Here is a 13,677-nt window from a genome sequence, read left to right on the forward strand (position 1 = left end):
AGACCCAGGGGCCCTGGGCAGGTGGCGGCCCTGGCGCGCCCGCTGCTGCAGGACTGGAGGGCCGGGTTGCTGTGTGTTGCAAGGATTTCCTGAACACCTGCTGGGGACCCAGGAGCAGGTGGACCCCTCCCGGCCTTGCTCAGCCTTTGCCGGCAGGTCATGAAGGCCACAAAGACACTGCCTGGTGGGGAGGGTTCTGGTGAGGTCACAGGGGCCTCGTTTTGCCCCGGCCCTGCCGCCTCCCAGCTGCGGACCCTGGCACGCGGTCCAGGGAGGTGACCGTGTTCCAGGGAGTGGTGGAGGCCCAGCTCCCCGGGGTCATCCACAAGCCCCTAATCCCCACTCCCTCCCTCCTGCATCTCTGGAGACTTTTTGTCTTTAATTTTTCATTTTCAGTTAATAAGAAACCACTGGGCAAACAACCAGTGAGGCCCGTGTCAGCTTTGGACTGAGACTCGACCCCGTTTGTGGGAGTGGAGGGCAGACGCAGTCCCTGAGCCGAGGGGCCTTCTCACAGGGTCCCCAGCCCAGGGGGTGAGAAGTTTGTCCTCCGCAGACTTAAACGCAGGGCCTGAGGCTGGGGGCCGGGGGGACAGGCCTGATGCTTTCTGTAGCAGGGCCAGACCTGTGGAAGTCACCACCAAAAAAGATGGGAAGTGCCGTGACCCAGAAGAGGTTTGTGAGCACTCCCATCCCATCAGCCGGCACCGAGGGAGGCCCCCGGGAGGTCTGAGCGGGGACTGAGGGCCCGGAGCCTCCCCACTGGGGCTGTGGAGCCCGGTGTGTTCACGGAGCCTGGTGACCTCGGAGGGGCTCAGGCCCTGCTTGGTGCTGAGAAGGAAGCAGTCACAGCTCAGAGACAGACAGGGCCAGGAACTGGGGGGGCAGGAGCTTTAGGGGCTCCGTGCTCTATTTGGGCAGGTGCAGGAGGGCTTCTCGGAGGAGGGAGCAAGGGCACAGGGGCCTGCAGGGAGGGGGAAACCCTGGCTGTGGGGCCTCTAGGGACACTGAGTGCATCAGAGAGGCCAGCAGTCCTTCCAGAGTGGCGCAAGGCCCGTCTGGGAGCAGAGGGCCATGAGTCCGCTGTGGGCCCCTGGGCAAGGGGCTCAGGGCTGCCCGAGGGTCCCCTTAGCCTGAGCCTGGCCCAGCCCCGGCGCCTTCCACAGTGCATCGTGCGGGATGGGGGTGCTGCCTGGCCCCAGCTCCTCCTCTGCACACAGAGGGCCTGGCCAGTAGGAGAGGCAGTGGCCCCGGACACCTGTCCTCTGCCGGGCGCGGCTCCAGCAGAGGGGACACGGAGGGCAGCAGACGGGAGCTGGCGCAGGCCCCCGGGAGACGGGCCCCCAGGAGCCGGTCGGCCCACACTTATTTTCAGGGGGCCTGCCCTAGTCCAAGAAAGGCTGGGCCCTTGTGTATGTCAGCCCCCCGGAGCCTCTGGGATACTCAGGGCGCCACTAGAAAAGCTGAGCCGGGGCCTCCGTCTGCAGGGTTGCCCCTGGTGAGGGTGTCGGGCCCAGCACAAGGTCCTCGCTGCGTGGACAGCTGGCCAGGCCCGTCGTCTGCAGGCTGGTCTGCTCTGGAGTCTGCCTGCCCCGTCTGACCCCAGTGCCCCGGGCTGGGGGAGGGGCAGTGGGATTGTGCAGGCCTCAGCCCCACCCCCACCCCACACTGCATGCTCCACCAAGGGGCTTTCAGTGATGCTGCCCGCCCCGGCCTGGGCAGAGGGTCCACGGGGGGCCCCCTTACCGCCTCCTCCTGAGCCCCGAAGCCCACCTGCCGGCGGCCCAGTCTCGGCAGGGCAGTGCCCTGGGGCCCAGTGGGCGCCCCTTCTCACGGACAGGAGTGGCCCGAGCCTGATCCTAGTCCAGCGTGGGGCAGCCAGCTCAGCACCGTGCCGTCTGTCCAGCGGCCCGGCTCCCATGGTTCAGGTTCACAGGCTGCTCGGCAGGCTCTCCTGTGGCCTGTGTCCTTCCCGAGTGATCCGTGCGCTTTGGGATGCTACGCGTCTGTGGGAAGCCTCTACTGCTTAAAGTCACTGCTTAAAGAGTCCATTTGACATGATACATGTTGATTGAACACTAAGCAGGTGTCCCTGGGCTGTGTGCAAAAAGTCTGAGACCGGGGTTGGGGGTGTGGGCGCCAGTCCTGGCACAGTGACTAGATCCCAAGTGAGCCCGCATGCCACCCTGGCTCAGTAGAGAGAACGGTCTGAAGGGAGCTTGGAGGGCTGAGCCCAGGCCTGAGCACCATGAAGCCTGTCTTGAAGCCATCCAGCTCATTCCTCCCATGTTATATATAGATGAGCGAGCAGAGACTCAGAGAAGTTAAGTGATGTCACACAGCAAGCCATAGGCCTAATTTATTCGTCAGTTCAGTGACTGAACCCTGAGCCCTGCCTTCAAAGAGCTCACCTTCAATGAGCTTCAAATCAATGAAACATTTTGTCAATGGAAAATCCTGGCATGAGGCTATATATGATATAGCCTTGTGCACGGCTGGGTGTGATTCAGGAAGTCTTCCTGGGGGAAGTGCTGCTCGAACTGAGTTTTAGGAAGGACCAGAGGAGCTGGCAAGGCAGAGAGTATTGGGGGTCCTGTAAGGAGGTGATGGATGGCAGGAGGGGTGTCACAGGACGCTGGGGAAGGGCAAGCAGAGGAGGAGCAGCAGGCAGCCTTCAGCTTGGTCTAGAACATTCTGGAGGCCATCAGTCCTGTATTAACATCCTTTTGGTGGTGGTAGTTTAGTTGCTAAATCATGTCTTGACTCTTGTGAGCCCCCATGGACTGTGGCCCTCCAGGCTCCTATGTCCAAGGGATTCTCCAGGCAAGAATACTGGAGTGGGTTGCCATGTCCTTCTCCAGAGGATCTTTCCCACCCAGGAATCAAACCCCAGTCTCCTGCATGGCAGGCAGATTCTTCACCGACACCCTTTTATGTCATCTCAATGGAAACCCTTTCTCTTCTTCTTGGCTGTCTCCCCCTACCCCCCAACCCTCTGGACTGACCCAGGAATCCAGAGACCTGGCTTCTAGGCCTGGCCCCACTACCAGACAGCAAAATGTCTGCAAATCCCAGGGAGACCCAAGGTACCCGGGCCCTGCTGGGCACCAGGGGATGGAAGAAGGTGTGCACACATTGTTATCTGGACCCCAGATAAATGCCAAGTGCTGAGCGCAGTGCAGGTGGTGCTGAGCGCAGTGCAGGTGAGGCTGAGCTGGACAGGTAGACAGGGCAGCTTTAACAGCCTGTGCAAAGGCCCAGCGGCATGAACCCAGCTGCACAGCCCCTTCCCATGCCTGCTGGGATGACCCCCCCCCCCACACACACACACACATGCCCCTCCCTCTGGCCCTCGGCTCTCTCATCTGGGAAGGAAGGTCTTAGATTCCTCCCTATCCTCCTGGCGCCAGCAGCCGCCTGTGCGGTCTGACCCTGTGGGGGAGGCGGTCTGGGGCTGGGGCGACCTTGTGTGGGGAGGACCAGGCTGGACGCAGAGCCACAGGAGCCGCGGAGGGGCCTGCCTGGGTGGCAGCGATCGCCGCTTTATTGAGAAAGTCTTGAGAGATGATGAAAAATGAGAGATTGAAAAGGTAGGGACGCTGCTCGGGGACAGCGGAGTAATTTTAAATTCTCTGCTGCCCTCAGAATGATGTCTTTGCATAATGCCACCAGCCAGCAGGCACAGCATTCATTCTTTTGTCCCTTTTCCCCCCTGGTTTATCATCAGTCGTGAGGTGCTTGTCCAGAAAGAGAAGCTTGACGACAGAGGACTTAATGGGGGTCCTGTCTCCAGCGTGCAGTCGTGGTGTTCCCCGTGCAGAAGGCAGTTCTGTTCCAGTGGGGAAGGGAGGGGCCCCCGGGTTCCAGGACCCACCCCGCGTCGGACTCACAGCCCCGCCCTGGGCACACCGGCTCCGCACTGGGTTCCAGAGCCCCTTCTGAAAGGAGACAGTTTGGATGGACGAGCCCTGGAGGCCTATAAGCCGCGCAGCTGTAACAAACAGCCCCAACACAGAAGCCGTACTTTATGTCTCCTGGTGTGGCTGTTGGGGTCTGTCATGGTGGGGGGGGGGCTGGCCCCGCCCACCCGTGGCCCCTCCCACCGCACTGCCGCCCTTATCCTGTGGCTCCTCCCTGGACCCGTCTCAGCATCTTTAGTTCTGTCACTCGGCCGAGCGGGGACTGCAGGAGGGATGTGTTTGTGGGCCAGCTTTGCGGGGCGTGTGTCATTGTCCCCCTACTGTCCCCTGGCCGCGACTCAGGCCTGGCTCCACACCTCACCGCTGCAGGCGCTGCGCCCTGGGGAAAAGGGACTGGTTTGGTGAACAGTCAGCCGGCTTCCGCCACCAGAACAAGGGCAAGTGTTCTGTGAGGGAAGGGCCAGCCCAGCAGGCCCCCAGGCGGACGGGGCGGGTGAGCAGGGCCATGAGCCCGCCAGGGGCTGGGGTGCGCTGCCAGGGAGGAGACAGAGGGCCGGCCAGCAGCGCGGCACCCTGCGGGGAGACCCTGCCCTGAACGCAGGCTCTTCGCACCCACCCGGCCTTGAGCTGTGCCTGCACCCCAGCCCTCTGGCTGCATCAGGGGAGGAGGCTTTCCCAGAACCAGGATGTGGTCTGAGCTCTGCCACCCTGCTCGCCTGGCCCGCCGGCCCGGGGGATGACCACGGGCAGGGGCACCCCTGACCTGGCAGGTGGGGTGGGCCGAGTGCGTTTCTCTCCGTCACTGAAGCAGGTTTGCACTGTTCCTGGGCAGCCACGGGCCACGCGGGACACAGCTGCCTGGGGCTCCCCCGACCTGGCCCCTTTGCAGACGTGCCCAGGAAGCCCGAGAACATCTCCATGAGCCAGCTCCCAGCCTCACACGTCTCCCCTCCAACTCCAGCTCGCCTTAATTTTAATTTAATTCCCTTTAATCTTTAATGAAAAGTTGTAAAAGTAAATTATTTACCCAAGAGAGCCAAATGGCTCCTCAGGAGCTGTTCTCAACTGGAGGGTAATTACACGTGTGGGTCTGGAGCAGTCTCCCTCCCGGGTGCTGGGGAGGAGGTATTCTGGTTTATGAACTAATTAGCTACCTCAGTGACTGTTAAAAACACACGACGTTTGGCGCCTTGAGAACAGGGCCCTGGTCTCACACGGTGCTCACCTTGACAAGCGCCCACAGGAAGGACGAGCCAGCCCGAGCTGAGCTCCTGGGGGCAGCCCTGCCCCTGGTCCATCCCTCCCATCACATCTCCCTTTCTGAGCCCCCACACAGCAGAGGGACCCACCCCCTTCCCCCAGGGAGGGAGGCTCAGAGGCAGGGGGAGGCACAGGGGGCCTGAGTGGTTTCACACCTTCTTCCCAGATGCCCACTGCCTATTTTTGTTTAAGATCCTCTCCCAGAACACCATCACCCACACCTGCAGGGCATTTCTGCACTTCTTACCTCTTTTTCCAACTCTCAGTAAAGTAGCAAAATAACATCGAAAACTTCTGGACTAAGGGAAACCGTATTTGGTGCAGTTGGTCAAGACTTGGAGGACGGGGCATGGTAGGAGAGGCTGGTGTGCATGCATGAGTGTGTGTGTGTGTGTGTGTGTGTGTGTACTGAAATGTGGGTGCTCAGGGCCCACACGGTGCCCTAGGTTGGTACACTCTTGTCTCTGAGCTTCCTAACAGCCACAGAGAGTAGGTCAGTGACTTGGCTCTCATTAGTACCCAGAGAAGACTACTGCCTTGGTTGCATATGGAGCAACTAGCTACGTTTGCAGTAGAGGAAGCTCACCACTTTTTCCTGGATTGTTGGAAATGACAGGGTTTTTTGCTAGGTCTGCCTGTGCCTTCTCCCAAGGACAGCTGCTGTTGAGGAGGGTGAAGCAAAACTCACTGGCCAGGGGCTTTGCCTTGGTTCTCAGCCCACATTCCAAGGCTCAGCTATTGTTCTTTTCTCACTTGAGGTCTTTTTTCTTTTGCTTCATTTAAAGGGTGACAAAGCTTGATTAATTCTCAAACCTAGCCTTGCCTGAATCAAATTTGGCTCTAAAATCTAGGCCCATCCAAGATTTATGTCAACTAGAAAAATGTGTGTGCCTTGTGAAATTTGAAATTCAAATAACATCTTAGTTGAAGCCTGCTTGGTAGATCTTTGAGAACCTGACTCTCTCCAGCTCCTCTTGGGCCTTCCCCTCACTCATTCCTCCTGTGGAGTCCTTGTGTCTCTAAAGTGCTGTGTCCGGAATCAGACTGTAAGTCTGCCTAGCCATCCAGTTTTGTCAAACCAAAGGCCCAGAAAGAAAGGTGAGCCCGGGACAGCATCCTTGTTGGGAGTCTGGGCGCCAGGAGAAGAACAGGCCTCCACTGCTGACTGTGGGAGCCGAACCCTAAGGAAGGAATGAGTAGACCGTTAGATGAGTCAGTTGAACAAGAAATCCATGGGCCCCCCTCTTCGCCACTGAAAAGTGACTTGCCTGTGGCCTTAGGGCCTGCTGATATTTTCCGTGTCTCCTTCGGCCCCCAGGGGAACATGCTGTGTAGGCTCCACCCAGAGTGCCATCCTGCCCATTGTCCATGCCTCACAGCATGCCCTTGGCCCTGGACACACAGACGTGCGCGCGCACACACGTCAGAACAGACCTAGGAAGCGCAACTCCAGGGAGCCGCCAGGCAGGTCTTTTCTTTTGAAAAGTCCACAGTGGCCATCTGCAAGTGTCTCTCAAGTGCCAGGAGCATCTGCCCACCCCTGACCTTCACACCCACCCATTCTGTGGACCATACTGGAGAGACGCTGTGGACATTGCAGGGCCAGCCTGACCATTGTCCTGTCCCTGACTTGCTGTCCTCGGGCTCTGCTCTCCACCCAGCCCTCCTCTTGGCTCTGGAGCCCCTGCTCCCAGCTGCCTCTCTGGAGTCCGGGTCCTGACGCACTGTGTGGGCCTCGGGTCTGCCCAGCCTGCTGTCCTCTGCCGTGCTCACCGGGAGAGGGGCCCCGTCTACATCCCAGCCCTCGGCCCGGCCCTAGGCACCAGAGAACAAGTGGGGTTAAGGGATTGGGATTCCAGAAGGTTCCCAGCCAGGGAGAGAGGAGTGAAGAAGGCCAGAAAGAAGGCCTTTGCAAACCTGTGTCTGGGTCAGACAGCAGAGGCCCACATCTGCCCTGTGGACCTCGAGGGCCGCAGAAGCCTGGCCAGGCGCGGTTTCGGCAGGAGATGCCCCTGCACCCACGCTGGGATGGCTGGACAGAAAAGGCGGGCAGTATGAGTGCCAGGAGGAACGTGGAGAATCTGAACGCTGCGGGTGGGACCTCAGCCTGGTGATCCCTCGGCTGGTTAAACGCCCCCCCCACCCCCCCTCCCGCCGGCAATTCCGCTCCAAGGTGCATGCCCTCAAGAACCGGAGAACTGTGTCCACACAGACACTCTCCTCTGGCGTCCACAGTGGCATTGCTCACAACAGACAAGGGCAGAGGCACCCAGGTGCACGTCCACAAACACGTGGTCGGCCAGCTGTGGCGTGTCCATCGTGAGAAGGAGCGAGGCATGGACGCCCACAGACAGCCCCAACAGCATCACACTCGGGGAGAGAAGCCTGCTCTAGAGACCGAGTATGTGTGGTTATGGGGCTTCCTTGGTGGCTCAGACGGTAGAGTATCTGCCTGCAGCACAGGAGACCCGCGTTTGATCCCTGGGTTGGGAAGATCCCCTGGAGAAGGGAATGGAAACCCACTCTTGTGTGACAGTCCGTAGACCTGGGGTGTCTGTAGAGGTAGAAGCTTGAATCCTGGTTGTTCGGGGGTGGGGGACCGGTGGGAGTGGAGAAGGGGTAGGGGGTTGCTTTTGGAGGTGATGAAAACGCTCTCGCGTTGCCTGTAGCGATGGTTGCTCAGACCTGGGAATAGATGGAAAGCCATGGAATTGTGCACTTCAGTGCGTGAGCTGTGGTTTGTGAACTAAATCTCAGCAAAGATGTGTGAAAAATAACACAAGCTCTGGCCATCAGGATTCCCGAGGGAGCTGAGCACTCAGCTGCGCACCTGGGAGGCCACGGGCCTCTCCCCACCGGGCCAGGGTCCCCTGCAAGTGAGGCCGTGTCCACTCCACCTGGCAGGCTTGGTCTGCAGACTGCGTGAGATGATGAAACCTTAGGACCGTGGCCAGGGCGCCCTCAGGAGCGCCTGTCACCCCCAAGAACAGTGATGGTGAGATGAGAGGCCTGTCGGGGGAGGGAGGCCTGGGTACAGAGGCTGAGCCGGGACATCCCCTCCCCTCGGGCCCTGCCCCTGCTGCTGGCTCCTCCTGAGCCAGGAACCTCTGTGGTGAGTGCTGTGCCCTGGGTTTCCTGGGCCCAGGAAGGCCAGCTCCCTCCAGGCAGAGTGCAGTGGAGGCTGCATTTGGTGAGGCTGGGCGGGGGTCTAAAACCGGCCCCGCCTGGGCAAGCAGAGCTCTTCCCAGTCCTCCTGGGAGAGAGGAGAAACCAAGGCGGAAAGACCGAGCCCCCACCCCAGAAGCAGGACTCCAGCCCCACCCCACCCCGCCCGGGTGGCACACCCTCCATCAGGGCCCTGGCAGCCCCATCTCCTCTCTATACCTCAGCATCCCTGCTCAAAACCTGCGGAAACCACAGCTGTGCCCTCTGCCCTCCAGGAGCCTGGGAGGCTGCTGGGGGAGGGTTCTTGGCCTCGGGAGAGGCTCTGGATGGGTTGTGGGGGGACAACATTGTGCTCACTCTGCCTCCAGGTACAGCCTCGGGGTGCGGGCAGCTCCCCCACCCTCTGCGCGCTCTCCGTACGTGAACCCCCATCCCACCGTCCCCACGGTGGCCGCCCTTGGCCGGCACTGGCCAGCTGCCTTTCTCCCCGCGCCTCCCTCGCTGGAGTGGGCCCCACAGGCCCTTCCCTCCTCTCGCCTTCTATTTATAGCCGTGTTCCTGCCAGAGCCTGGCGACGTGCTGTAGCATAAACGCGGCAGCCGCTTCGGGAGGGATCCTGGGCCAGATAGAATGAAGTCCGTGACTCCGGCTGGTATTGAAAGTGAAGGAGAAGCGGGCTGGGGGGCGGCGGGAGGAGATGGACTGCAGCCGATTTAATGCTCCAGGGGAAGAGGCTAATCCGCTCCCAGGAGGTTTCTTACAACATGAGCTGCTCCTGCACGAATAATCTCCTCCACAAAAGCCTGGCATGTGAGTGGGGATCAGAGCGGGGCGGTGGCAGCTCAGTTCTGAGGTCCCCTCTGTGGGACAGTCTAGGGGCCTGGCCCAGTCTCTTCGAGCTCCAGGGGGCCCCAAGGGGGTGGGGTGCCACCAGGATTTGAGCCTCTTGAGAGTCCCTTGGACAGCAAGGAGATCCAACCAGTACATCCTAAAGGAAATCAGTCCTGAATATTCATTGGAAGGACTGATGCTGAAGCGGAAGCTCCAATACTTTGGCCACCTGATGTGGAGAACTGACTCATTTGAAAAGACTCTGATGCTGGGAAAGATTGAAGGCAGGAGGAGAAGGGGACGACAGAGGATGAGATGGCTGGATGGCATCACTGACACAATGGACATGAGTTTGAGTAAACTCTGGGAGTTGGTGATGAACAGGGAGACCTGGTGTGCTGTGGTTCATGGGGTCGCAGAGAGTCAGACACGACTGAGCAACCGAACTGAGCTGAACTGACCCCAGCCCGAAAGCCTACTCTGATTCATCCATTCATTTAGTCAACAAAGATGAAATAGAAGAGTGCCTGCCTGGCCCAGGTGTTCCAGTGGTTAAGACTCCACCCTGGTAGCTTAGACGGTAAAGCATCTGCCTACAGTGCAGAAGACCTGGGTTCAATCCCTGGGTTGGGAAGATCTCCTGGAGAAGGAAATGGCAACCCACTCCAGTGTTCTCGCCTGGAAAATCCCATGGACAGAGGAGCCTGGTAGGCTACAGTCGATGGGGTCGCAAAGAGCCGGACACGACTGAGTGACTTCATTTCCACTTCCTGCCTGGCCCAGGTGCTGGGGCAAGAAGAGAAGAACACAGTTAACAAACAGGTGGGCAAACGCGGGAAGTTGAGAGAAGATGCCAAGGGTCAGGAGATGCAGAGTGAGGGACAGTCCCGGGCAGGAAGGCTCTGTGCTGTGTGGTTAGAGACTGCCTCTCCCAGGAGGGGCCCAGGTGTGCCGGCTGATGCAAAGGCCCTGGGGCCGGGATGGACTGGGCCTGCAGGAGGACTGGGGTAGATAGGCAGTGTGATTGGAACACAGGGAGGGGGAGGAACCTGGCTGAGGGCTGGGCCGGGCCCTGGAGACCAGCGTCGGTGGCCACCGTGTGGTCAAAGCTTCCTTTTATTCTGAGTGTCTTCTGCCTCCCTGGCCATACAGCCTCCCTGGGCTCTCTCCTGCCCTCCTGCCCTTACAAGGGCCTCGGACATGATGACATCGGGCCGCCTGGATGCTCCAAGCTACTCAGCTTCTCAAGGACCTTGCCATGTGCGGGAACACCCCGCTCGGGCTCCAGGGGGTAGGGCGTGGACATCTTTGGGGGGTCATTCTGTCTCCCACACCCCCACTCTGGTGGCACAGGGTTCCGGGGGTCTCTCAGGGAGGAGCCTAGACCTCAGAGCTGGAGTTCTGTCTGTCCCGCCCACCGTTCCCAAGGAGCCCTCAGATTGAGGTCTCTGGTGTGTGGCTCCCCTGCAGCCTGAGGGTCAGGAGACAGGCCTCCAGGCTGGGACACTGCTCCCCACCTCCCCGGGGGGCCCCCCTCCCTGGGACTGGGACCCTCCAGGTCCTGCGTGTGGCCCGCGGGCAGGTGGGCTGTGGTCTGCAACCCTCCTGGACACAGCGGCCCAGGAGAGGCTGGAAGGACTGGGTCCTTGGCCCAGGTGCTCTCTGTCTTATCACGTCAGCACCACACTGGCTCACCCGCCCCATCCGCCTTCCCCACCAGCCCGCGCGGGTGAGGAAGGGCCTGGAGAAGCTATATAAATGCAGAGTGTCCTCCTGGGCTGGGGATTAAAGCTGGTCCAGAACCTGGCCCACCCCGCACAGTCTCTGGTGCCCAGGGTAGATGTGGGCGTGACGGTGATAAGATCTACGGGGCGGCCGGGCGGCCCAGCCCCCTGCTTTCGGGTTTCTGGTTCTCGCAAAACCTCTGTGAAGGAGACTTTCCTCTTATCTCCTAAAGGAGAGGACGCCGGGGCCCAGAGAGGGCGAGGGCGGGCAGGAGGACTCAGGAGAAGCAGCTTAGCTCCTCTCTCCTCTGCCTCTTTTCAGGACACTCATCACTGACCTCCCAGCCTGTGCCTCGCACCTGGGCCGGAGAGCAGGTCCCCCAGCTGGCCTGCTTGGGGGTCACAGCGTGGCCTCTCCCATCTGCCTGCCCGACCCCCACCCTGTGGGGCCCCTTGTTCCCTGCCCCCTGCCTGACAGTGCTCAGCCTGCTCTGTGACCCCCCAGGCCTCCCCCCAGCTGCCGTCCCATCTCCCTGGTGCCCGCAGGGCCAGCCCAGCCCTCACGGGGGGCCTCTGGGCAGGTCTCCCTGCAGGTGATTCCATAGAGGCCCAGCTGGCTGGGCCCCTGCCTGGTCCCTGGCCACGCATGGTCCCCTCCAGGTCTGAGTCCCTCTCCTGGCTGCCTGCCACCTGCAGGAGCCCATGAGGGTCAGGGCCAGAGTTTAGCCCTTCCAGCCAGGGCCATCTAGGAGGCCCTCCAGGACCCCCAGCCTGTAGGTCAGGAGGGCAGGGGCTGGGCCATGCAGGTGTCCCGTCCCCAGGCTGGCACCACACAGGCGGCAGCCGAGGCTGGTGGAGGAGCGGGTGATCGGGGTGGCAGGCCGGCGGCCGGGGCCCTGACACTCTGGTGGCCTGTGTCCCTGCAGATGTGCTGGTGGATGGACAACCCTGTGACTGCCAGGCGGCGGCCTGCCGGGTCGGTGACCCGGTGCGCCTGGAGGTGCGGCTGACCAACCGGAGCCCGCGCAGCGTGGGGCCCTTTGCCCTCAGCGTGGTGCCCTTCCAGGACCACCAGAATGGCGTTCACAACTACGACCTGCGCCACGCTGTGTCCTTCGTTGGCTCTGGCACCTTCTACCTGGATAAGGTGCGTGGGGCCCTCCTCCAGGGCGGCCGGCGCAGTCTCTGCGTCGACCCCCATCTACCTGACTCTCCCGGAGACCCTGGAGAGTTCACGTCTCCGTACGCGAGTCCCAGGAGCAGGGCCACGATGGGGAGGCAGGGCTGTCGAGGAGCTGGGGTGGGGCATTCGGGGCACCATCGCCCTGCCCGCTGCGGGCAGCTTCCCCTTGCTCGGCGGTGACTGTGCCCAGAGGAGCAGATGCAGTCACGAGGCATGGTCCTCCTGCTCCGGTCACTGGTGAACAATGTGCCTTGGCCCCAAACACTCCCCAGCTCGCTGACCCCCAGACAGCCCAGGGAGGGCAGTGCTGTCAGCTCCTTCCCGGGACAGGAGCTGAGGCGCAGAGAGTTCCGGGGGCTTGGCGGGGCGACAGCGCAGAGAAGCCTTGGGGGCCGCGGAGCCAGGCCTGGGGCCCCCCACCCCCACGGCCCCAGGCTTTGGGCCCCGTGGCTCCAGGCTCTCACCTCTGCCCCCTCTCTCAGGTGCAGCCGTCGGGCCAGGTGGCCTGCCTCGGGGCGCTTCTCTTCCTCTACACGGGCGACTTCTTCCTCCACATCCGGTTCCACGAGGACGGCCCCAGCAAGGAGCTGCCCCCATCCTGGTTCTGCCTGCCCAGCGTACACGTGCGCGCCCTGGAGGCGCAAGCCTGAGCGCCCTGCCCCGTCCCGGGTCCCTGATCCTGCAGGGAGAGAAGACCAGAGGCCCCCTCCTCCTGGCCACCCAGCCCCCAGCCCGCACTCACCACCATCTGCCCGTCACGTCCTCTCTGGGACTCACAGGGCCCCGCCCCCGGCGAGCTTTGGCTAAAACAGATGCTGACCAAGACCCCAGAGTATGACCCATCCACCCAGCCCAGGCTGGGGTCCCTGCACCTGTTCCCATGACCTGGGGTTCACCACCCAGCCGGTAGGAAGGGAAGGCGAGCGTGAGGGAGGGGCCCTGCCCGGGTGGGTCTGGGGAGCCTCCCCCGGCCCCCTTGGCCCTTGGCATCCCCCAAGGGCTTGCTCTTCTCCTGGGGACCCCGAGGCAGCCGAGCTGGGAGAGATGGCCCTGTGGGTGACACCGAGAGTTCCCCCGGCCCCGGGGAGTGGACACCCTGCGTCAGCCGTCCTGGGCCCTGGGCTGGGTCCAGGCCGGGTTCGGGGGTGTGGCCTGTGTGTGTCCGTGTATCGGTGACAGATTCTCCAATAAAGGGTCTGCCTTGCTTCTCTGCTGGTCACCTGCATCCTTGCCTCTGCTTGTCCAGCACGGCCAGGCGGCCACCCCCCCAGCTCAGGTAGGGATCCCTGCGACCCCCCACAGCACGCATAGCCACTGGCCAGCAGGGTTGGAGCCGTGTCCGTCTGTCCCTGTGAGCCCCCACCGCTTCCCAGGAGTGTGCTGTTTGGGTCTGGTCCTCATTTCTCTGGGAGCACCGTCTAGAGTCCCGCACCTCGGCCGCCAGCTCCCAGGATGGCTCTGGCCTCCCCAGCCTTTCACTTCCTCTCCTGAGATACACACGGGCTTCCCTGGCGGCTCAGCTGGTAAAGAATCTGCCTGCAGTGCAGGAGACCTGGGTTGGGAACATCCCCTGGAGGAGGGAACAGCTACTCAC

General features: G+C 61.6%; 1 protein-coding gene across 4 annotated transcripts in view; it reads left to right on the forward strand.

Moving 5' to 3' along the window:
* The window catches only part of TRAPPC9 (trafficking protein particle complex subunit 9), a 393,547-nt gene extending 380,239 nt beyond the window's left edge, over positions 1–13,308 (forward strand). For all 4 annotated transcript variants that reach the window (XM_070476946.1, XM_070476948.1, XM_070476947.1 and 1 more), the window contains 2 exons: positions 11,827–12,047; positions 12,566–13,308. In XM_070476946.1, the coding sequence (XP_070333047.1) occupies positions 11,827–12,047; positions 12,566–12,733 (389 nt within the window). In that variant the 3' untranslated portion in view covers positions 12,734–13,308. The remainder of the gene's footprint in view (positions 1–11,826; positions 12,048–12,565) is intronic.
* The last annotated feature ends 369 nt before the right edge of the window (positions 13,309–13,677 follow it).

The sequence above is a fragment of the Odocoileus virginianus genome, chromosome 15, assembly GCF_023699985.2.
Source record: "Odocoileus virginianus isolate 20LAN1187 ecotype Illinois chromosome 15, Ovbor_1.2, whole genome shotgun sequence".
Lineage (NCBI taxonomy): Eukaryota > Metazoa > Chordata > Mammalia > Artiodactyla > Cervidae > Odocoileus > Odocoileus virginianus.